Source organism: Narcine bancroftii, chromosome 3, assembly GCF_036971445.1.
Source record: "Narcine bancroftii isolate sNarBan1 chromosome 3, sNarBan1.hap1, whole genome shotgun sequence".
Classification (NCBI taxonomy): Eukaryota; Metazoa; Chordata; class Chondrichthyes; order Torpediniformes; family Narcinidae; genus Narcine; species Narcine bancroftii.
The window spans coordinates 370,536,758-370,561,460 of NC_091471.1; the positions used below are offsets into that span (position 1 = coordinate 370,536,758).

Sequence of the window (24,703 nt, forward strand, 5' to 3'; positions counted from 1 at the left end):
GGATCACTGGATCTCAACACTGTGAAACACCAGAACATATTAAATTTGCCATCATTAATAACCTCACACTGAAATTGCACACAAAATGATATGGAGCTGGTATTTTAAATGCTGTGTGGCTTCATGCAACCAGTTTAATGAACCTCTGATTCTTTCCCTCTTGGTGCTTCCTAACGTGACAGAATACCTGAGTGTGATTGGACAATTTCTACTCAAATTCATGAGCTTTAACTCTGAATACTAACATCTTCTGCAATAAATGAACTCAGGTCATTAACTTATCATGTTTAAAAAACAGGTAATGACACCATACATCATTATTGCTGAAAACTGCCAAAACTGACCAACTCCTGACATGTAGTTTCAAAAGAACCAACATGGGCAATGCCACATGCACATCTTGAAAGACTTTATTTTGCAAATGACACCTTATAATTTCCACCCCCATCACCCACAACACTTCCTGTCTGTACTGTGCAGAATTTACTTGGAATTCGTAAATCAGTCTATTTTTGATAGCATTGGTTCATTCAATTAACAGACATCAAATGAATTCTTGCTCAAAAAATGAAGGATGAAGAACAAATGCAATTGACATTTCACAGGAAAATGCTTCAAACATGTTAATGTTGTGGGTGCTGTGGTTTTTCCAGTGAGATATTCAGCAAAACGTTTTCAACTCCACATCCTGTGTTAAATTGGCATGATCTGTCACACAATTTTCTTTCAACCTTTTTACAAGGCTAACGTTAAGGAGGAGGAGTTTGCTAAATTAAATGCAAAGTGAAATGTTAATACGTTAAACACACCGTAAAAGTTGCATCAGGTGAGGGGTGGCACGTATGATTTCATTAATTTTACAATCACCGTGGTGCATTATCAAAAAGGTACTTATTAATAGAATGTCTTGCAAAATATCCTTATTCCACAAAAACGATCACCAAGCTACTCAAGGAGGCAATAAAGGGAGATGACTACAGAAACTAGTTTTAATGTTCACTTTTTCAAAAGGTTACAGCTCAGGAGGGGTTCACAGAATGGAACAGTGTTACAAAGATGACACTGATTGACCATATCAGGCATAACTGCCATTTCGGAGCAAAATTAATCATTTGTAAACTATTACTTGTGAAACATATTCAAAACGTGATCCTCAACTTAGAAAAATTTAGCCCTCTTTGAACTTTCAAAGCTGCTAAAATTCTCTAAACATGATGTTGTTAACAGGGCTAAAACAAAGCCTATTTGTTTAGCTTTACACAAATTCCTTCGTTCACATGATTTTAAATGATACCAAGTAGAAATTTAAAAACAAGATTAAATAAAATCAAATTGGCAAAAAATGCTGCATCAGGCATCATCAAAATTCCCACCTGTTTTAAATCTAGCGCAGATATCAAACACACACAACATATCTTTCAAACACAAATTATTAAACAATGCAACAGCATTATCGTTTTCATGAAAAAAAAACTGGAAAACTACTGTTGTTATTGGAGTTAAATCAGAAAACTCAAACATCACTTGCTTATTCTCCAAAGTGCAGCTGATTATTTGGCATATTATGCAAAACTCACCAAAATTTAATCTATTAGAACTACTCAAATTAACCAAATTTTGAACATCAGTGATAAATCCTTCAGTCAGAACACAAAAGGCATGCATGTATTTCTGAAAAAAATTACATGTTCTTGAACAGTAAAATACATTAAACATTTACTCACTGTTCTGGCTCTTTGTTTTAGTTTCAGTTACTTCTCTCTCTGGCTCCACTTCCTGTTGGTAATTAATGTGGGGAGAGATTGAATTTTCCACTTGTTTAGCTGGGACGTCTTGATGTTTTCCTGCCTGAATCTCCACCTTCTTTGGGGATACCTCTGCTGAGGAAGATCCAAAGCTTTCTGTTCTTCTTGGAATGGATTCAGTGAGCTTGGAGCCTGCAGCTTCCAATCTTCTGGAGGATATTTCCTGAACTTTGGCTCCAGAAATTTCTGTTCTCCTGGGAACTGTTTCTGGAGGCTTGTGGCCTAGCAGTTCTGCCCGTTTAAGGCCGATCTTTGGGGCGCCATGACTTGCAGCTTCTCCTTGCTTTGAAGAAAGGTCAATAGAAATTTCTGCCCTTCTCGAGACGGGATCTGTGTGCTTCGGCCCTGTAATCTCAATTCTCTTGATTGATGATTTTGGCGATTTAGCATTAGGTGCTTCTGCCTGCCTCAAGGTCGAGTCTGTAAACTTTGCTCCCAAATCTTGATATTTGTGTCCAGGTGATGGGGTCTGTCTCAGTAGAGGGGTTGGAATTCGTCTTGAGGGAGCAGATGGATTTGGGGGTGGCTGATCCACTTCTTCAACCTCAAATGATCTTTTCAAAGCTAAGAGCAAGAGAAAAAAGGAAAGCTCATTAAATGAACCAATGCAATTCATTTAACATATTGCAATATTTTTCTGCAATCACACCTGATAATCATTAGTCCATGATCTGATGCAGTTTGGAAAGCAAAAGATTGCTGCAGAAAAGGGCACAAGAAGGATTTTTTTTTAAAATCACAATTCAACCAAAAAAATCAACAATTGAATCTTATTCATCAATGGTTTCTTGCTTAGGATTCAGACACACAAGGAACAAGATTATCATTCAGCCTAAATCTCGAATGTGGAAAGACACATTTCACCAGTGATATTATAGTCAGGATAATGTGAACTATTCTGTAACCATGTAAGAATACATCCTTCTCACTGTAATAACTGTAGTGTACTACTGTGGGGCATATGTATGTGTCTTGAACAGTTTCCTGAGATGGTGGAAGACATCAGTAAATAAACTCTCTTCTGTTATTCAAATCTTGCATTCTCCAAGTTATTTAAGAAGCCTCTCAAGTAACTCCAGAGACATAACAACCAGGATTCCATCCCTGGGTTTCAAAGGTGAAGGTGCAACTCATTACCTCAATGATCCAACAAAATGACACAATGAGCTTTCCATTCCAGTCAAATTAAAGCATTTCATACCAAGAGATGTGATCAGGTTAATATCTATTTGCAAAAGATAGCTTTCTTAAAACCAAATCCCTGTTCCATAAGTGAATTATCCATTTAAATAAAAGTACTGTACAAGTTAACTGGAATTTTCAATTAATATCAGAAGCAAACTGTAATCTGGCGATGTTTACAATCCATTTTACGAAATACTAGTTTTCCTATTCAGCACGACATCCACATGAAGCCTTTGATGTTCATTATTACTTAGAACTACGCTGTTAGTCAACATTTATTCTGTTAATGCTCTGACAAACAAAAACTGTGTGGGCATCTAATCGTGGCATTAAGTTGATTTAGTACCCTCTGTCTCTCAGGTTGCTGGACCTTGAACATCAGTAATGGCTCCATAACCACGAGTGGAAACGAGTTATCTCTGGCATATGAGTGGGGGAAAATGGGTCATGGTAGATTGATCAGACAGGGATTCTTAACACAGGGTCAGAACTTCAGAGAGAAGATTGAGAAAAAAGGCAAATCATGATGGCGCTTCAAGTACTCATGCAAGGGACAAGATATTTTATTGCATGTTTTCTTGGCGATTGGAAGGGGGTGTAAAGAATTTTGGGAAATTCTGCTGTAGCAGACTGAAAGTTAAGGGAAGAAAGTAAGAACAGTAAATGGTAACTATGTTCAGGCTGTTTATACAAATAAAATTAAATTAATTGAAAGGTGACACAGCAAATGCCTGGAATTAAACGAATATTGTGACTTCTATCTTATAGCCACAAGCTTCCAGCTCAAATCAATGGTGCAGCATTGGAGGTGCAAAATGGAATCTGCTGGCAGATTTCTACCTGAAAATCCAGGGACTTCAGCTTCCATGTAGGATGCCTGAACTTGCTCACAGTTTCAGGCAAAACTCTCAGCAACGTTTGGCCAAGAGCATTTTTTTTTAAATCAGCAAAATAACATCTTTTAATATCTGTTCCATTTGGCCCTAGATCCATTGGCTTTCCAATCCTACGTGTAGATTTTTTTTGCATCCCAGGATCATTTCAGTGGGAATTCCTTTCGTGACAGGTCTCTTCCCCATCAGAAATTTCCAATCTATTCAAAGCAAATGACAGCCTGTGGATGGACCAGAGTTTCCTATTTCTCAAGTGCAGTTGGAACTGTTGACACATTTTCCAATTTTTAAGATAATTCACAAATTTGGACTTAATCCATGAGAATTCTAATGGCAACACCCAGTCTCAGAAAAATAAAACTCTGTACTCCTCGTGTTTTCACACAAAGACTGGCTTCAGAGCACACCAAACAAGTCAAATATGTGCACACTATCCAGACGTTGCAAAGTTAAAAGTAATATTGCTAGGAGCCTACCACAGTTGTGCTACGAGTAGACAAATTCAAATTTAAAGCTGCACTGGAACCTGCCAATATTTCTTTGCCCACACTTCCTAATGCTTTACCATGTCGAAAGACAAAGTTGCCAGATGCCTATGTCCCCACTTGCAGGCTTTCTTCACAGGCTTTATCTTTGTGTGTGTCTGATTCTGGCTAACCATCTTCTAAGGGATAGATGATAAAGAGCATTAAATGTTTTATATATGTTTCAAATGAATTTAAAAAAAAACTTCTATCCTTTGTGGAAAACTCCAGGCGACTAGAACTCTGTAAGGCAATGGGGCCAGTCCCATCCTTTGCATCACCTGGGACAGGTAAAACTTCAGCACACAGCAGCACTTGCCCTCGTACTTTGTTCCATACATAGCCTGATGTAGCCACACAGGAAGGTGGTCATCAGGATGAGAACCACATTGGGTATACCCTTGCCTGGCAACTTGTACATGGTGGCCTTTTGGACCCTTTCTATCTTGGATCCCCATATGAACCAGAAGACTGCTCTGGTTTCTGTCAGACCAAGGTGTGTGGCACGTAGATCATTATTGAGAGGTCTTCCGTGTTATTGAGAGGTCTTCCGTGTTATTGAGAGGGAGCGCCATGCCCACAGACCCAATTTCTGGTGGACATTTGCAATCCGCTCCGACCGATTTTTGTTGCATGCCTCAGCCCCTCTAAACCAGATCCCCAACACCTTCAGCTAGTCAGATCTGACTGCAACATGAATGGTGGACTATTCGGGTCAGTCACTGAAGACCATTGCCTCGCCCTTCATCCAGTTTACCCTGGCACCCAATGTGCACTCAAAATCGCTGCTGATGTTGTTCATTCTGCAGACCGATCATCTGTCTGAACAGAAGATGACGACATCGTCCATGGACGATGCCTCCATTGCCTGCCAACGGCACTCCTCTTATTCTTTCGTCCTTCTTGATGGAGTCAGCAAAGAGCTCTATGCAACACACAAATAAAACTGGCGAGAGCTGACATCCCTGCCTGTTTCCAGTCTTGACGGGGAAGTTATCTGTTTCCCACCTATTGATTTGGGCTGTGCTACAGATATTCATGAAGAGCTGTTTAATCCAGTTCCAGATTCAGTGCCCAAAGCCCATTTTGAAGAGCACATCCATCATGTACATGTGCAACATCCAGTCAAAAGCCTAAGATCACCAGGCATGCATCCACCCTCCTCTCCTGCATGTAGGTGATGGTATCTCTGATCAGTGCAAGGATGTCAAAGATTTTCCAGCCCAGAACCATGCAGCTTTTGTCTGCCAGGGCAATGGCCTTGGACAGAATTTTGTAGTCAATGTTTGACAATGATATGGGACTCCAATTCCTGATATCCTCCTCCGCGCCCTTCTTGAAGATGAAGGTGATGATGCGCTTTCTCAAGGAGTCTGACATGCTGCCTGCCAAGAGCATAGCATTGTATACTCCCAGCAGGCCCGGGCCAACCCGGTCCCACAGAGATAAAAGTGGAGAAAGAGTCCAGCAAGGTTTTACACAGAACCAAGACAACTAAATAAAGACACTTTAAGGTAAATACAGAGGCATCATTTTGTGATTTAATTTTTCCAGTCTGAAACACTTTGAAATGACCCCTGCCATAACAAATTTAAGTACTTCAAATAATCCAGCTGATGATGGTATATCAAAACTGCATAGTGCTTTGAATATAAACAATTCAGCCAACCATGAAGAGAGTTTTGATAACTGTGGTTTTTAAATGCAAGAGGGGAGAAAGATGTCGAGAAAAGATAAAGACATTGCTCCACATGCAGGTACAGATCAAATATCTGTGGGTCTCTGCACAGATACCAACTTATTTAGGTGATTTCCAAAATCATAATTCTTGCAATTGTACTAAACAAGCAATCATTCCATGTAATAATATTTGGAAATATTCTATCCTTGCAAAATCAAAACATTTAAAACTGTTTTATTTAAAACAGTTTTAATAAAACTGAGCGAAAAAAAAGTGTATTAATTCCAAAGAGTCTCACACTCCCATGAGAAATTAGAAATCCAGTGGAAAAGCTATGCAATATCACAGTTAATGGATCAAGAACAGAATTATTCCATCTTAGGGCAACCATCATCTGATTAATTAAAAATTCCCAGGAAGTGTCATATGTGCTGTATTTCTTAAACATTTCAGCCATGCTTAATTCACTTAGTAGTCACTGGTTCATGACAAAGCTCTGTAAATTACATTTTCTAGAGTCCTTGGAAAACTGATTTTTATTTTCATCAAATTACTGAAATTTTCATGTGCTTCACATTTCTTCAAATACTGAACCAATCCAAAGCCAATCCAGGGCTGGATGGTTAGCATAGCGGTTAACACACCTACAGCGCCAGTGTTTGGATCCAAGTAAGGAGTTTGCATCTTCCCCCAGTGTCTGCGTGGCTTTCGACCAGGTGCTCCAGTTTCCTCCCACCATCCAAAATCATCCAGGGGTTGTAGGTCAGACACTATATTTGGGTAGCACAATCTAGTGGGCCAGAAGGGCCTGTTTCTGTACTGAATGTCTACATTTAAATGATCTCAGGTCCCTTGCAACAATGTAACATTTCGGCTTGATTTTTTCTATTGAATCCTCAATGACTTTGCATTGACATCTCAGCTGGGGATGGTGGTGGAGGCTGAAACATTTGGGAGATTTAAGAGCCCCTTAGATAAACACATGGATGAAAGAAAAATAGAGGGTTATGGGGAAGGGAGGGTTAGTATTTTTTTCGGAAGGGATTTATGGGTCAGAACAACATCGAGAGCTGAAGGGCCTGTACTGTGTTGTATTGTTTGATGTTCTATTAGCCAGAAGCCTATGGTTCAAAGCCAGAACATACAATTCCTTGCAAATATGATTTACCAACATGTCAAGAGGAGATAGAATTGCAGCAAATAAAAATAGCAAGATTTACCAACAGGGTTAAATACATTCAAGACAAATCAACAGAAGGAAATGGTATCTACATAATTAGCATGTCACCCTTCTACAGGAACTCTATCGACAGTGTCCAGGCCAGCTGCATCTTAGCGTGGTACAGGGCTGCAGAGAAATGGATCAGAGGTCAATCCATAAAAGTGGCAGAGAGGATCACTGGGGTCTCCCTCCTTCCCCCCCCCCCCCCCCCACCCCTTCACATCGACGTGATCTACCAGTATAATTAGCTGAAGAGGGCATACAAAATCCCTTCCACCCCACACACAGCATTTTTCAGCTGCTCCCGTAGCGGAAGAGATCTAGGAGGATCAGAACTAGCGCCACCAGGCCGAGGAACAGCTTCTTCCCACGGGCAGTGAGAATGCTGACACAAACCATCCGAGACTCTCATATTCATAAAACAATATTTATTATCTGTATAATACTGCATGAAATACTAGCCCTGCATGTGAATTGTATGTCTGTATGTGTGTTATGTCTGGGTGTGTGTCTGCGTGTTTTGCAGAGGAGCGGAGAACGCTGTTTTGTCGGTTGAACTTATCACAATCAGACGGCAATAAACTTGACTTGGACATGAAAGTAAATACAAGGGAGACAGGAAGCAAATCCAACAGCATCTTCAAAGTTCCAGGAGAAATTGCATGCTATTATAATCAAGGCACATTCAAGACTGTCTGCACATACAAATCCCATTTCAAATCTCTTCTGCACTCAATTTCAAATTGTCATAAAAATCTTTATAAAAGTCAATAACATTTATAATAATCATCAAAACCGTAAAGACATACCACACCAAGTGCATTCAAATGCCACCCACTTCTCCAGTCAGAGTTTGTTAAACACACTCCATGCCTCTGTGTTAATTGTTTTTCTTTCCTAATCCCCAACTCAGTTTTGCCCTGACTAGAATACCAACCTTCTCAATCCTGCCCAATTGTAATAACATGGTTGCATTGTGGTAAAAAGAAGAATGTAATAGATGTTGGAATGAGTTTTCAAAATAAATGAAATTACCACAAGTAACTGCACTCCCTAATGTAAACAAAAACCCAAAATTACCACCTGCACATGTGATATTAATCCTTCTTAATAATCACAGAACAGGCTCCAAAACTTTAAATAACTGGTCATTATTGAGCAATTGAGAGAAACATTTGCCTGAAGGAATTCCCATAACATTTAAACCATGTTTCAAGATGCAAATATAAAAACACATTTACATTTCACAAGAGAAATGCTGGATATTGCATTCGTTACTTCCTTAGTTTATTTCAAGCTTGATTAGTCAGCTTTTTTTTAAACATTGAGTTTGCCTGAACGTTCTGAGATTTCCCACTGGCAAAGTTACCTGGTTTTCTCCCCCCATAAGAACTAAGATAGCCACAGGGAGACGATGGCATAGATAACTTGCTCCCCAATTAAAATTCCTGAGCGATGGCAGAATAATTCCTTGCAGAATGTCCAGAAACGACTGGTGGGAAATTACTGAATGACACCGAAAGATGCCCATTCAAGCCTTTGCATGGGACTTAAGAAGATTTTCTCTCATCATTTTAAATTCATGGGATTAAATGAGTTAAATTGTGAACAGCACATTATCAAAAGTTCTAATCATCTTGAAATTCTGATTCACCCAAATGGAGGCAGCACACTTACAACCAGATTGTTAGTAGCCTCTGGTGCAGTCTTGTTATTTGTTCATATCTAAGAGTGTAGGCATTGCTGGCAAAGCCTGTGTAACTCCCATCTCAAAATGATCTTTGAGGAGTCCCAAGCTTTAAGCCAAAAATCAATTAATTAAGACTCGGATAAAGAATATGTGAGATTTTAAAATCTTGGGATTTCTCCTCCCTTATTCCCTTTCCTCCACAGAGGTAAATGGTTAATCAGCTAATGAATAAGAAAGACTGAAATAGATAGGGTTTTGGATAAAAGAGTTAGATAGGTGGTAGGGATTGAACAGAAAAACATCCAGGTCACTGAATGGCAAAGACGACACAGTTTATTATTGTACCTCTTTCTCATGATATGCTGCAAGACCAAGACAGGTGGAGTGGGGGGGTGGGGGTTGAAAACTTTAGTAATTTGGGTAGACTACACTTGGACTCTTTTAAAAAAAAAACATGGTCCACAAATAGCACATAGGTCCTGCTTATCCCACTTCATCATCTGATAACATGGTTTCCATTTTGTTCTTTTCCGTTGTTTCAGAGCTCAGTTCAATCTTCCAGTTTTGATACAAACCTCACTCCAGCTAACCTGCATGTTCCACATCTACTATGTTTGGATTGGAACTCACTAATAAAAGTCATTGCTGTTGAAGATAAAGGGCAGTCGTTTTATTAAAATAGAGTTACCCTTGGACCAACCTTAACTACTCACCTAGCCATTAGTCTTCACTCCATGAAGGACATCTAAAGAGATGGTGTTGCAAGGAAGCAGCCTCCATCATCGAGGACCCTCACCTCCCAGGTGATGCCCCCTTCTCACTGCTACCATCAGGAAGGAGGTCCAGGAGCCTGAAGATAAACACCCGAAGCTACAAAAACAGCTTCTTCCCCTCCATCATCAGGTTTCTGAACGGACAATGAACCACAGACACGGCCTCACTTTTTTCTCTTCTTTTGCATGAATGTATTTCTTTTTAAACAGTATTTATGAAAATATAATTTCTAGCAATTTTACACCTGTCACGAACAACACTGCTGCCACAAAACACCAAATTCCGTGACACATTCATGATAATAAACTTGATTCTGATCTGCACTGGAGACATCAGCTGCTACACTTTATTCACTATTAATCTTTAAACCAGTTCAAAAGATTTTAAAAACAACTTGGACGTTGAACATTTTGGTGAAAAGCAATCCACAGACTTGCAGGATTCTGTCTTATTTTCAGACAACTTGATTCTGCATTTAAGGACAAATGCTGATTTTTATTCAACTTCTTATTTACAATTTTGGCATGTAATCAATCACACTATATTAAAGATCAGACTTCATTGCACAGCAATCTTCATTGATGTCCACAGTCCACAATACTCAAAATACATAACAGTTGGGTTATTTACTTTCCATTGGAATAATTAGAATGCAAGATAGGTACACATAACTAACTACAGATTAAAAAAGACCGATATGAAAGATAATAAATGGGTAAATCCAGATGGTTTTTATCCCAAGGTTTCAAGTCAGTGAGTTCATTCCAGATGCCAATAATAAACCAAAATTTTCCTAATTTCAAAACAATTCCTTCAGCTTGGAGAGAAAAAAAGAACTGCACATTGGAATTGTGGCTGAGGTATTGCAGGCTGGGGTGGGGCGGGGAAGGATGAACGTATGGAAGCATCTCAACCTGGGAATTTGTGGTTGCAGCCCTGGACCAGCAATTCCCACCCCAGAGTTCCCATTGGTCAAGCTCTTGTGGTCTGAAGCCAATTGCCTACGCTCATCACTGATCTCCAAAAGATGTACACATTTACCCTGGGATCTTCGGACTCTTAAGTGGTTCTACTGCAGCGGTGGGCCCTATCCACAGGGTACTCTGGCACATCCAGGCAACACAGAGACAGAGCCGGAACAGCCCACAAAACAACTGAGAAACTGACTATCTCCCAAGCCGGTTTAGAAAAATTGGCCCTGCCACTTCTGTACATGATTAACCTGAACGTGGCTAATGTTTAAGAGGCCATATTTATCCTTGCTGATGATGGAAGCAGAACTCAACGCAAGTTAAAACAATTAATATGGAGGAGCAAACAGAAAGACATGAATGTGGTAGCCAGAAGGGCCCATTTCTACACTCTACCCCTTTATGATCATGACTCTAGCCCTTCCAAGATGTTATTGAGGAATTATCTCTCTCCATCCATTCTCTTTTCCAGCAAATGGAAGTTGGAGTGAGAGTGGTAGAGTTGAAGGGGTGAGACATAAGTGGAGCAGCCACTGTGTGAGAAGGCCAGAGTTAGAGTGGTGAGATGAGGCTTTGACTTGAGAGGCTTCGTACGATGAGGCAGAGAATAAGAGAAGAGCTTATTGATATTTATTCTTTGGCCTTACTTTTGTAGATCGTCAGAATGGCAATTAGGTTAGTCTTGTGAGATGTGAGAGGTCTGGGAGACTTGCCACCTCCTCCCCCACCCCCCCCCCACCCCCCCCACCCGATCACTACATCTCCTAAAGGTACATTGAGTTTCAGTTCTTTACTGACTGTGTTAGGGACCTGGAGCTGCAGCTCGATGACAGGAAAATTACAAGGTCATTGACAGGAGCTCCAGGGAGGTAGTCACACCAAAGTTGTAAGAGGCAGGCAGCTGGGTGACAGTAAGGAGAAGCAAAGCAAAAGAGCAAAGCAAAAGCAAGCAGCCAGGTGGTAGGCCCTGTGGCCACTCCACTCACTAATAAGTATACCACTTTGGATATTGTTTGGGGGGGGGGGGGGTGGGAAATGACCTACCAAGCCAACGTCTCTGCCTCTGAGCCTGGCCCTGTAACTTAGAAAGGAAGGAGAGAGAAAAGGACATCGACAGCGATAGGGAATTCAATCGTCAGAGGAGCAAACAAGCGATTCGACATGTGAATGTGACTCACAGATGGTTCGTTGCCTCCCAGGTGCCAGGGACAGGGACGTTTTCAGATCAGGTCCATGGCATCCTGAAAAGGGAGGGTGAGCAGCCAGAAGTTATGGTACGTATTGGTATGAAAGACAAAGGCAGGAAAAATAGAGAAAACCGGGAACTAGGGAGAAAGCTGAAAAACAGAACCTCAAGGGTAGTTATCTCAGGATTGCTGCTTGTGCTATGTGCCAGTCAGGGGAAGACTAGGATGGCTGTAAAATTGGTGCAGGCGGCAGTTTCAGGATCATTAGGATCTCTTCTAATGAAGGAAGAGTGTGTACAAAAAGGACTGGTTACACCTGAACTGGAAAGGGACCAATATCTGGTTGGAGAGGTTTTCTAGAGCTGTTGGGGATGGTTTAAACTTGTTTGGCAGGGGATATGAAGAAGAACATAGGATAGAGCAGATGGTGGATGCAACGTGTTGTGAGTTTGTGACAAAGGTCAGACAGTGGAGGAAGCATAACTGTAGTCATTTGGAAGGGCTGAAGTGTGTTTACTTCCATGGAAGAAGGGAGATGAGGTGACAGCAAAGAACAATAAATATGTGGAATTCTGATGTGGCCATTTCAGAGACTTGGCTGATGCAAGGACTGGGTTGGCTGTTGCAGGTAGCAGCACTAATCAGGGATAGTACTTCTGTGCAAATAATTCTGACACAAAGACCACAAACTGTACAACAAGCTTTAATTAGCTTAAACTAGTATACACCAGTCTCAGTATCTTTGCTGGTTCCATGTGTCTTGATTCTCCAAAGGGGCCAGCTCGAGTCTTTAAAGGAACTGGTGACTGACAGCCAGCAGGTGGGGCCAGCCTCCCAGGTTGCCTACCTGTAGATACAGTGATTGCCCCCTGCAGTCGGCAACCTGCAACCTTTTCTTGCAGAAAAGGAGGACATTGTGCAGGGGTTGTCTACTGAGTCGGTGTGGGTGAAAGTCAGAAACAAAAAGGGAACAATCACTGAACTGGGCCCCAAAAAAGCCCTTGGGACAGAGGAGCAGGTTAGTACGCAGATTTTGGAAGGTCCAAAACAAAAGCTGCTGTTATGGGAGATTTCAACATTCCCAATATTGACTGACACCTCCTCACGGCAAGAGAGAGGATGCAGAATTGGTCAGGTGTATCCAAGGAGGATTCCTGACACCGTTTGTGGACATAGTGGATCTGGTACTGGGTAAGGAACCTGGTTAGCTGCCAAACCTCTCGGTGGAGGAGCATTTCGAAAATAGTAAAGAAAGGAGGATGAAGGTGGGTCACAAGGATAAAGAAGGGAGCATGTGCCTGGAGGCAGAGAGGGGAGAGGGAGAATAGAACAAGCTTATGTGCTGGAGCATGTTGAGGTGAAGGAAGAGGAAGTGCTAGATCTTCTTTAAAAAATTTGGATTGATAAATCCCTGGGGACTAGATGAGGTATACCCTAGGTTACTGCAGAAAGCGAGATAAGAGATTACTGGGGAGCTTCCTCTTTGGCCACAGGGGAGGTGCCGGAAAGTTGGAGAATGGCAAATGCAGTCCCCTTGTTTAAAAAAGGTAATAGGGAGAATGCAGGGAATTATAGACCGGTGAGTCTTGAGTTAGTCATTAGAGTGGATTGTTGGGAATGGGATTTACAACAATTCAGTCTTCTCAGTGATGGGCAGGCCAGGCCTCACTAGCACTGAGAAATTGATGAAGTTAGGGCGGAAGATTTGGGGTATATGGATTTTCGTACCAAGGTCCCCCATGGTAGAGTCATTCAGAAGGTCTGGAACCTTGGCTGTGTGGATTCAGAATTGGCTTGCCTGCGCAAATCCGAGGGTAGTAGCAGATGGTACGTATTTTGCCTGGAGTTCAGTTACAAGTGGAGTTTTGTCGGGATCTGTTTTGGGATCCTGTGGTGCGCTGAGAAAGCAGCAAGCAAGCACAAACTCATAAAAAAACTGTACAACAGGCTCTAAATAGTGTTCTATGTCAATACATGTGTTTGCAGGTTTTTATACCGAGGACTGTTTTTAAAAATGACCAAATGGCCAAAAAATCTGTTTTTCCGGCATAGGCCTGGTCCCGACCATTTCGGATAATCAGAGTTGTTCTGTACATCAAAATAAATAAATATTGTTAATAATAGCATCATCTTGGAGAGATTTGTATGAGAAGTGGGAACAGTTCTTCAGAGATTCAGCAATCTCACTGTCTGTGTGAAGTAGCCATTTCTCGATCTGGTGGTTCTGGCACTGATATCTCTTTCCTGATGGGAATAGTTGGAAAATGGTATGTGCGGGGTGGTAGGGGTCTTTAATGATTTTGCAAGACCTCTTCAGGCAATGATCCTGGAAGATCACGTCATGGAGGGGAGGGAGACCCCAGTGATCCTCATGACTGCTCTTATGGTCCTGTGCATTGACCTCTGATCCAGTGTTCCACAGCAACCATACGACACTGTGATTCAGCTGGTCAGGATGCTCTCGATAGAGCTCCTGTAGAAGGTGGACAGGCTGCTACCTTTGCCTGCCTCAGACTTCTCAGGAAGTGCAATCGCTGTTGTGCCTTCCTGAAAAGTGAGGAGATGTTCGTTCTCCATCATAGATCACTACTTAGGGCAGCATGGTTAGCGCAGATACAGCACCAGCGATTGGGACATGGGTTTGAATCCTACGCTATCTGTAAGGAGTTTATTTGATTTCTGTGTGGGTTTCCTCCAGGGCTCTAGTTTCATCTCACCGTTTGAAACGTACCGGATGTTGGAGGTTGATTGGGTACAACTGGACAGAACAGGCTCGTGAGCCGAAAAGGGTTGTGACCATGCTGTATGTCTAAATTTAAAAATTTACTAGTCATTAATATTTTAAATGGACTCCAAGGAACGTGGTGCTCTCTACTTTCTCCACTACAGAGTTATTGTTGTACAGTGAAGAGTGGTCATCCCTGGTCTTCCTCAAGTCCACGATCATCTCCTTCATCTTGTCCACATTCAGGCTCAGGTTGTTACTCTCGTATCATAACAAGATTCTCCACCTCTTCTCTCTCGTGCGCCAAATCATGGTTGCTGTTGAGGCCAACAACTGTTGTGTCATCTACAAACTTGATGACTCTATTGGAGCTGGATCTGGCGATCCAGTTGTGGGTCAGTAGTGTGAACAGACTGAGGTGCGCCAGTGCTCAGTGCTCGATATTTTGCTACCAACCTGAACAGACTGTATTCTTTCCATTAAGAAGACAAGACTCCAGTTACATCGAAGGGCATTAAGTTCCAGTGAGACTGGAGAATGATCGTATTAAACACTGAGCTAAAGTCGATGAACAACAGCTTGGCATATGAGGCACTGTTCTCAGGTGGGTCAAGACAGAGTGGAGGGACAAGGAATGGTTCTGCCTCTTGGCGAATTGAAATGGGTCCAGTGCGCTTTGATGTGTTCCATTACCAGATACTCAAAGCAGTTCATAATGGTCAAGGTCAGTGCAGCAGGCCAGTAGTCACTGAGGCCTTGTACTATCACCTTCTATGGTACCACGATGATGGTGGCGGTCTTGAATCCATGGGAATGATGGACTGCTATAGTGACGGGTTGAAGATGCCTGCAAGGACGTCCATCAGTTGGTCTGTGCTGCCTGACTGTGAATGTTCTGTGCGTAGCTAGGCTCTGCCTTCTGGATTGAACAGGAGAGTTTCGCCCTGGCAGATCTTAGAGCCAAAATGTCTTCTGACCTGAAGGCAGCATCATGAGCTCTGAGAAGTGCCCAGACTTCTGCATCTAACCATGGTTTCTGGTTAACCCTGGTTGTGAAGCATTTGATCTTGGTGACATCCTCAATGGAGCCAGTCACTGCGCTCGTGTACTCCTCTATGTTTACATGACTGTTGTTGGTGGCCTCCTTCCTGAGTCTGTGATCTCAAAGCAGTCCTGAAGGGCTTCTGCTCTGATTTCCCTGTGAACTGGTTTCATTCTTTTTGCCAGTGGTCTGTGTGCCAGGGTTAGCAGGACTGATAGATGATCAGAGTATTCAAAGAAGGGACAAGGAGCAGCCTTGGAAACACCAGGGATGTTGGTGCACACCTGATCCAGGATGTTCTCTAAAGAGGATTCTAACAGTTTAAATAGAATGGGAAACTGTTTGTTGTAGTAACATCTGTCCCACCTCTCTATGGCTACCCATAGAAGCCTTTGAACTTCAGCACTGGCCATTCCTGCTTTTATTCATGACATTGGTACATCAACTCTATTCATGATCAGCAATTTAATGTTCATATGACGGACCCCAGTCCTCATCAAATATGCAGAATTATCCAGATAAAAGGAGTGAATTATCGACTGAATGGGCCAAACAAGCTGCTGGAGGAACTGGATGGATTGAGCAGCATCCGGTCCTTACGAGGTGCCAAAATGTTGATCCCACTGGTGCTGCTGGACCCAGCCAGTTCCACCGGCAGATCTTTTTTGGGTCTAAATTCCAGCATCTGCAACCTCCTGTCTATCCATTGAACTTCGCCACACTCTCTGGATGCAAAAGCACTTTAGTTTGTGCAAGCGGAAATGTTTAATATTGTTATAAATATCGAATTGACTCAACCTTAACCCTAACCCTTAACCCTAACCCTTAACCCTAACCCTTAACCCTAACCCTTAACCCTAACCCTTAACCCTAACCCTTAACCCTAACCCTTAACCCTAACCCTTAACCCTAACCCTTAACCCTAACCCTTTTCAGAATCGGAACACGTGCAGACAAATCAACTCCAAGAACTGAATGTGGAATCAAGATTGAGACCTGGTGCAGCAGATGTTGCAATGTCAGAGTTTCTGTTTAATGGATAAATCAATCAAGTACTGTGAACAGTGCAATTCAATTAGGAGTGAACTTGGGGAAGTCATGGCCAGAGTATGTCCATCAACTTTCACAAGACATAAATACAAATCTTATTTTGTTCACCTGACCAGAGGGCTGTGTCATGTCCAACTAGGCCGCTGGGTAACCATCACACTTGATTCATGGGTATCAAATCCTTTTGGGCAGAAAAAGCCAATACAATTACACCAATTCTAATGTTCCAAATTGGCCTTGCCTCATCTAAGACCACTACAAGTATACATTTAAGAGGGCTTATCCATTCTGAAATTCCAAGTGCAGAAAGCACGATGATTCAAAGTTAACCAACTCTTACTTGTCAGTGCCAATCACCGTCCCAAAATGACACAGTGAAGTTTTTCCAATTAACCGTCATAATTCTACCACCGAGTTGTATTGACCATCTCATCAACTGCTCCTTGTTGACAAGGACAAGTGCAATGTGCAATTAGGAAATTAACAATATTTAAAGGATAATTCTACCTGTACACAGGAACAAGAAATCGTTATGACATACAACATATCCAACTCACTCGTGATTATGTCGTTAAGTGGCGAAATGCCAAAAGTTTCAAAACGGATTCATGTGGCATCCTAGAAGACACACAGCCAACACATTCTGTTTCTTTGGTGCCAAAGTCATCCACAGATTAAGTCAATTATCATGTATTTCATTAGATTAACACTCACAATATCTGAGGCTGGCCGGACAATTTCCTGCCGTTTTCCTGATCAGTCCACACATCACTGACCTTTTCATCTTTCCTTGAAAAACACCTGAAAAGTCTATTTGTCCACCATCGATCGATCACCTCTTGCCAAGGAGCCAAACCTGGCGACATTGCATCCATCCCCCTCTCTGCCTGAACCAGCATGAAGGCAAAGATTGGGGGACTTCACCAAAGCCCCTTGCATCAGTGAACAAACTTTGAGTCGTTCCCCAAATGGACTAAAGGGATCCCCTATTCTGTCCCGACAGAAACATGGCTCATTCCCTGTCCTTGCCCCACTGGAGACCAAGGAATCAGTTGTTGGAGAGTAGTATCCTGCACTGGGGGGGGGGGGGGGGGGGGGGCTACCGAGCCAAGGCAGAAGATTCTGGAATGACATTGCACAGAAACCCAAGGCTGCACTTTCTCAACATTGAAGCTTCGGCTAAACACACCCAAGCACAGAAGGGGGGGGGGGGGGGGGGGGTCGCTCCCAATATTCTTCAACTGGCCAATGTGGAACCAAGCAGAAGGCAGACAGAACTCAGCAGAGACCCCTTCGTTCGCTTGTATTCACAGGTTAACACGGGTTGTCAGTCAGAACAGAGGCACAAACCTTCAAAATCTGATATGATCCCCTCCAACTGGTCATTGACTGAGACCTCAGACATCGTCCCAAAGAAACTTTCCGTCCCTGATCCAGGTACAGTGTCCCCCCCCAAAACAAAGCCCAACTCCACCAGGTTTCCTGGGGGGGGGGGAGAGAGAGCGCGCGTTGATGAGCCTTTCTCTTCACTACTTACTAAAGCAACTTTTGGGACTGAGAGAGGTTTGGCGGAGCCAACCCAAGGCAAAGGCATGCAGGATGAATGAACAGAGCCCGCCCTCCTCCTGACGCGGCCAACAACTGCCCGGCACCTGATTGGTCAAGCCTGACGTCTACCACAACTGCCTGGGAAGTTGATTGGTCGAGTCTGACGTCTACCAACAACAGTTCTGGCAGATGATTGGTCGAGCCTGACGTCTACCACAACTACCCGGGAAGCTGATTGGCCGAGCCTGACGTCGACCAACAACTGTTCTGGCAGCTGATTGGTCGAGCCTGACGTCTACCACAACTACCCGGGAAGCTGATTGGCCGAGCCTGACGTCGACCAACAACTGTTATGGCAGCTTATTGGTCAAACCTGACGTCTACCAACAACTGCCCGGGCAGCTGATTGGTTGAGTCACGCGCCTACCAAGCGGGCTCCGCTGTGAATTGCGGAGGAGCCGCATGGGGGCAGCACAGGGCAGAACCCAGGTCCACAGAGGGAATCCAGGCAGGAGCTGGTGCAGGGAAAGTTGCTGGTGGAAATGTGGAGCCACATTTGTTTTCTTGAAACAACTGCAATTTCCCGTTGAAAATGCCAGGAGGCTGCAAACAGAGTGAATGAAGATGACTGGAGTGAATGAAGAATCTGCTGAGGAGCACAGAATGCACCCTGTGACTCATCTTTAACCACATGACACACACCCCTTCAAAACTAAAACAGACCCTGGTAAATAAGGAGCAAGAACACATCCATATCTACAGATTTACTAAAAATGTCTCATCTACCAAGCATCGCATCAGAACAAGATTGTGAACTGCACAGCGATGGAGACCGGGTTCCTATTTTCATTCATTTACCAGTGCAATGGCTGGCGGAGAGTGTTCCCATCATTTAATCTTCATTGCACATTGATGCAAGTAATTGGCAAAACTGAATTTCATTCCCACCAGTAGAATTCAAACAGTTTTGTTATTTTAATGTTTGAGCATTTACGTTTCTTATGAATCAGCTTCAGTGGAAATACTTTCCTGGGGAATAACCTGTAACATTCAAATCGTCACAAACATCCACCTCAACCAAAAACATTTTGCGGCTCTGCTGATATAGATGCATATCTTATGGTCAAAACAAGCAAAAAATTTTGGCAAGAGGCATGGAAAACAAAGCAAGCCAGGCCAGCCCTACTTTCTGAGGACTCCTGCTCAACGTTCTCTGCAGCAAATGTAGTTCCCTCCAAAAGAACTTCTGATCACAAGGACCCCATGGGCAATTTGTTTTCTCGACAGAGACTATACGGGTGTGGACATTCTCTTGAATTCTTTTGTCTGAAAGTCATCCTGCAAAATAATGTTTGCCAAGTCATTAAAGAAGTATTTCTGTCTCCAGAAAACTTCCTTTACCCTTTTTGGCTACCTGATGATGGTTTCGGGGGATTCAAAGGTGATCATTGTTTTCGCCACACATGTCAATTGGTCCATTAACTAATTTCATTTTGCACGGAGCGTTCAAAAACAAAGCTTAGAGTGAGGAAAGATTTAACTTTGATTCAGAGCATCATCTACCTGTTTCTATATATTTCTTTATACATCATTCCTTGCTTGTCCCTCCATTTTAAAAAAAATCACTGATTGTGTGAAGAGTTTATTATAGTGTATTCACACCCACTCCAAAGTACTTCAGGGCAGGTGTTATGTCTCTATTACTTGGGAGGCTTCTTAAATAACTTAGAGATACAAGATTCAAATAACAAAAAAGACTTGACTTACAACATGTCAGGAAATTCTTCACACACACTCATGGACATATGCCCCACAGAGGTGCACTACAGTGAGGTTCTTATGTGGTTACAAATAGTTCACATTATCCTGACTAGATAACAGCAGGTCTTTTCACAAACAAGAGCATAGGAGTTAGCACAAAACCATAATGGTCCCGATGACCAAGAACTGAATCCAGTGTAAGGATTTTGCACATTCTCCCCGTATCTGCATGTGTTTCCTCTGGGTGATCTGGTTTCCTTCCACCCTTCAAAGTGGGGAGGAGGTTCATTGGGCGTATTTGGGTGGTATAGGCTTAAGAACTGAAAGGGCCTGTTACCATGTGGTGTGTCGAAGAATAAAAGAATTGATTCACTGAACCATTAGAGCAGGAATCAAATCCAGAATCAGAAATAAGCCTGCAGATTCGACCATTGCTCCATCAACTTGCTTCTTTTATACATGTGGCTGCTCATTTCCTGTTAAATTATAGTTTTTAACTCATTCAGCTTGTATATAAACCTCCTACCAAACAATATTCTCCTTGATGGCAATCGAATTGCCCATTTACCACATTGACTTGAATTTTTGAACGTAATTTTGAACAGGTAAATACAATCAGCAAGGATTATTCTCACTTTACACTTTTGTCAATGCAACAGGGTAAGATTGACTCTTAGCTTAATCCTTTAATCTTTCTTATTGAACACCATTTTAACCAGATTGTGTCACTTCTTATTTCACGGACAGATCTATATTCTTACAAAATAGTTTTGGGTATTTTCTCAGACGAGGTTCTTTAGATTACATTCAAGTCACAAATTTTGAATGTAAGATTAATTCAAATTGTTTTTCGAGTAACTAAGTCACACGTACCTGCTTTATTATTGCCATTGATTTTATTTAAGGGCCAAGTTGTTTTATGAAACAACATTTCTTCTCTCCTCAGATGAATAGTTTAACATTTATTAAAAGTTTGGTTGTAGCAAAAAAAAGCCCTAATTTGGCTCTTTTGCTCAAAAGTACAACATTTTGTTTTGAAGAGCAGGAACAAAATTCAATAAACATTAAGACTTTCCCAAGCTCAGCTTTCTAAGCTGGTGAGTGAGGGGGGGGGGGGGGTGTCACATTTAACATGAAGAATGGGAATAAAACCATTTACAGCAGGGCTGTCCAACCTTTAAATTTTTAATTTAGACATACAGCATGGTAACAGGCCATTTCAGCCCACGAGTCCATGCTGGGGGTGTAGGTTAATTGGGCAGCATGGATTTGTTACTGTGCTGTATGTCTAAATTAAAAATGAAAGTTTGTCCACCCCTGATTTGCAGGATAATTCCAGTGTCATACTCAACTGTGTGTCTCATATGCTCAAAATCTCTGGTGCAGCACTTGAATTAATTATCTCCAGACTTGAGAGCTGAAAGTGCTACCTCCAAGGCAAGGAAAAGACTTTAACGGAGAAAAGCCTGGAAAATTTGATGCATTTAAAGGGAACAATTGATGTGGCAGAAGTGAAACCACAGTTGCCTCCCTGGCTCAAAACCAGAACTCAGCTACAGGAGAGGAAGTGGATTGGAATGTCCTACTGATGGAAGGTTCTTGGGCAGAACATGACATCATTGGTGGGTAAGACATCAAATCCCAACTCATGAAGGGTGAGATAATCCAAAGAACCTGGTTCATGTTGGGTGGGACTGAGAAACCCAACAAAGATGTTTGGGGTCCAAGGAGGGTAAAATGAAAGATTGGAGGGAGCTGGGAATGGCAGGTGTGGGGAGGGAGGAGGAGGAGGAGGATGAGTAGGAGATTGAGAGATTCAAGTTCATTATCTTCTGATTGTATAAGTCGAGGCCAAAGAAACAGCACCATCCAGTCCTTGGTGCCACACCATAAGCAGCACATATACATTTATATGAAATTTTAAAACTATTGTTTAATTAAAAAGTAGTGATTCAGAGGGGATTGTACGAGCAGTTTGTCGGTTGTTCGATATTCTCACTGCCCGTGGGAGGAAGCTGTTTCTTAGCCTGGTGGTTCTGGCTCTGATCCTCCTGTATCTCTTCCCTGATGGGAGCAGCTGAAAGATGCTGTGTGCAGAGTGTAGGAGTCATCAACAATTCTGCGTGCCTGGCTTCAAACAGATACTGGTACATCACACCTTGGGGGGTGGAGGGGGGGAATGGGTGGAGGATATACCCCAGTGATCCTTTCTGCCCCTCCTGGTCTTGTGGAATGACCCCCAATCCATTTCTCTGCAGCAACTGTACCACACTGTGATGCAGCCATCCAGGGCAGACACAATAGAGCTTCTGTAGAGAGTTGACAGGATGGTGGCCGGTAGCCTGGTCTTCAGTCTTCTCAGGAAGTGCAATCACTGTTGCAACTTTCTGACAAGCGAGGAGATGTTGCGCGTCCAAGATAGGCCATTTCTTAAGCTAACTCTGAGGATTTTGGTGCTCTCTACCCTCTCTACTACTGAGCTATTAATATGTAGTGGAGGGTGGTCATTCCTGGTCCTACAGAATTCCACAAACATCTCCTTTGTCTTGTCCATGTTTAAACTCGGGTTGTTATTCTTCATGGGATTTTCCACCTATTCTCTGCTTTGGGACTCGTCATTGTTGCTGTTCATGACATTGGTGAACCTGGATCTGGCGATGTGTTTATGGCTCAGTGGTGTGAATGAGAGCGGCTGAGCACAGCCCTGAGTTGGCCCATACTCAGCATGACTGTGCTCGACATTCTGCTGCCGACCCAGAAAGACTGTGATCTTTCAGTTAGGAAGTCCAGAATGCAGTTATAGAGAGGGGTGTTAAGTCCCAGAGAGGATCACTTCTCCACCAAGCCTCCAGAATATGATCATATTAAACACCGAGCTGAAGTTAATGAACAGAAGCCTGGTGTATGAGGCATTGTCTCCAGGTGGGTCAGTATAGAGTGAGACGACAAGGCTATAGCATTGTCAGTGGAATGGTTCTATCTGTAGGTGACATGAAATGTGACTAGTATCTCTGGGAGGTGTTTTGATGTGTCCCATCACCAGACACTTGAGACATTTCATAATGGTAGAGGACAGTGCCACGGGGTCATGGCCATTGAGGTCTGTTACTGCTGTCCTCTTTGGTGCCAGGATGATGGTGGCTATTTTGAAACCCATAAATACAATGGACTGTTACAGTGACATGTTGAAGATGGCCATAAGGACTTCTGTCATTTGGTATGCACTGTCCTTCAGTGCCTGACCAGGTATGTTGTCTGGTCCTGCTGCCTTTCAGCTTGGGTAAGGTAACCTCACCTCAGCCACAGCTATGTAGACATCAAGACAGGAACATGGAGCTTTCTTCAGCATCAGACTGTTCTTCTCATCAAACCATGCGTAGAAGATGCTTATTCCTTCCGAAGGAAGTTGTTGTTGTCTTTGATTCGCAGGGTTTTCTTGTGGTCTGTTGTAATTTTGATCCCTTGCCACATGGAACTCAGGTGGCTAACGTCACACAGCATTTGTGGATCTCTGAGAAATGCCCAACCTCTGTGCCCAACTATGGTTTCTCTTTACCTCTGGTTGTGAAATGTTTGATCTCAGTGACATTTTCAATGCACTTTCTGAAGTAGCCAGTCACTGAGCTCATGTAATCCTTGATGTTTACATGACTGTTGTAAGTGGTTTCCTTCCTGAATCAGCTCCAGTCTTACCCTGTCACGCTGCTGTCATTGATACAGTCCCATGGTGCAACATCATTGTGCAGCCTCGGGTGATCAATGAGATGGAGATCACCACATGATTCACTGAAGCGCATGAAACAAGGCAGCTGCAAACAATGATACAGCAAGGAAAATAAATGGGAAAATGGCTAATGGAATATTAGTTCAGCAATGTTTTGATGCGATAAATCTCAGAAAAAAAGACCCTTTAATTCATACCTCACTGGAAAATTCGGCATAAAATGGATTTTGTTTTCTGGGGTTTTTCAGTGAATTTCATACGTACCTTTGAAATCAACTTTGTCAAATAGGGCAAAATGGAATTTGCTAAAGAGAGATACTAGTCAGTGTAGACAGAAAAGCCAAGAGATGATCAAGTGAAATCATAATCTGAATGGAACTTGGTTCAATCCTGTCATAATTCAGTGTTGCAATTTTCTTATAAAATAAGATCTAATCAATTCCAATTGTCCAGCTAAAATCTTTTATCTAATCATTTGAATAGATTCCTAATAAAGTACCACCATTGACCCAAATTATATATTTAACCATTGGCTTTTTCTCCAAACCACAGTTTTTCCTAATATTCAAAGAAAGATCAAATTGCCCTTCTGCTGATGTCAACGGATACCAATGAGGGCAATTTGCTTTTAAATGACATCACAGCTGATGTTCGCTTTAACTCCATTTACCCAACTTTGTTTCAAAACACTTATCAAATAAAAAGCCATCAATCTCAATCATATAAAATCTTAATTGATTTGAATTTTGACAAATTCCCCATCACATCTGGGAAACGTGTTTCATATTTTCATTTCCAATGGGCTTGCTTATACACTAAGATTTTATCTTTTCATTTCTCCACCAAGGAAGGAAAAATCTGTATTGAATGCTTATATTGTCTCCTTCTATCATTTAAAAACATCTTGATTAGATCACTATT

The 24,703-nt window shown here is 42.3% G+C and overlaps 1 protein-coding gene across 11 annotated transcripts in view; it reads right to left on the reverse strand.

The window, feature by feature from the left end:
- The window catches only part of LOC138759600 (septin-9-like), a 234,000-nt gene that overhangs the window by 115,984 nt on the left and 93,313 nt on the right, over nt 1-24,703 (reverse strand). For 8 of the 11 annotated variants that reach the window (XM_069930297.1, XM_069930298.1, XM_069930304.1 and 5 more), the window contains one exon: nt 1,725-2,369. The exons of 1 other annotated variant lie outside the window; for it this stretch is intronic. In XM_069930297.1, coding sequence (XP_069786398.1) covers nt 1,725-2,369 — 645 coding nt within the window. Of the gene's footprint in view, nt 1-1,724; nt 2,370-17,463; nt 17,549-18,099; nt 18,281-24,703 lie in introns of those variants that run through there. 2 more of the 11 variants (XM_069930301.1, XM_069930299.1) reach the window with 2 other exon arrangements.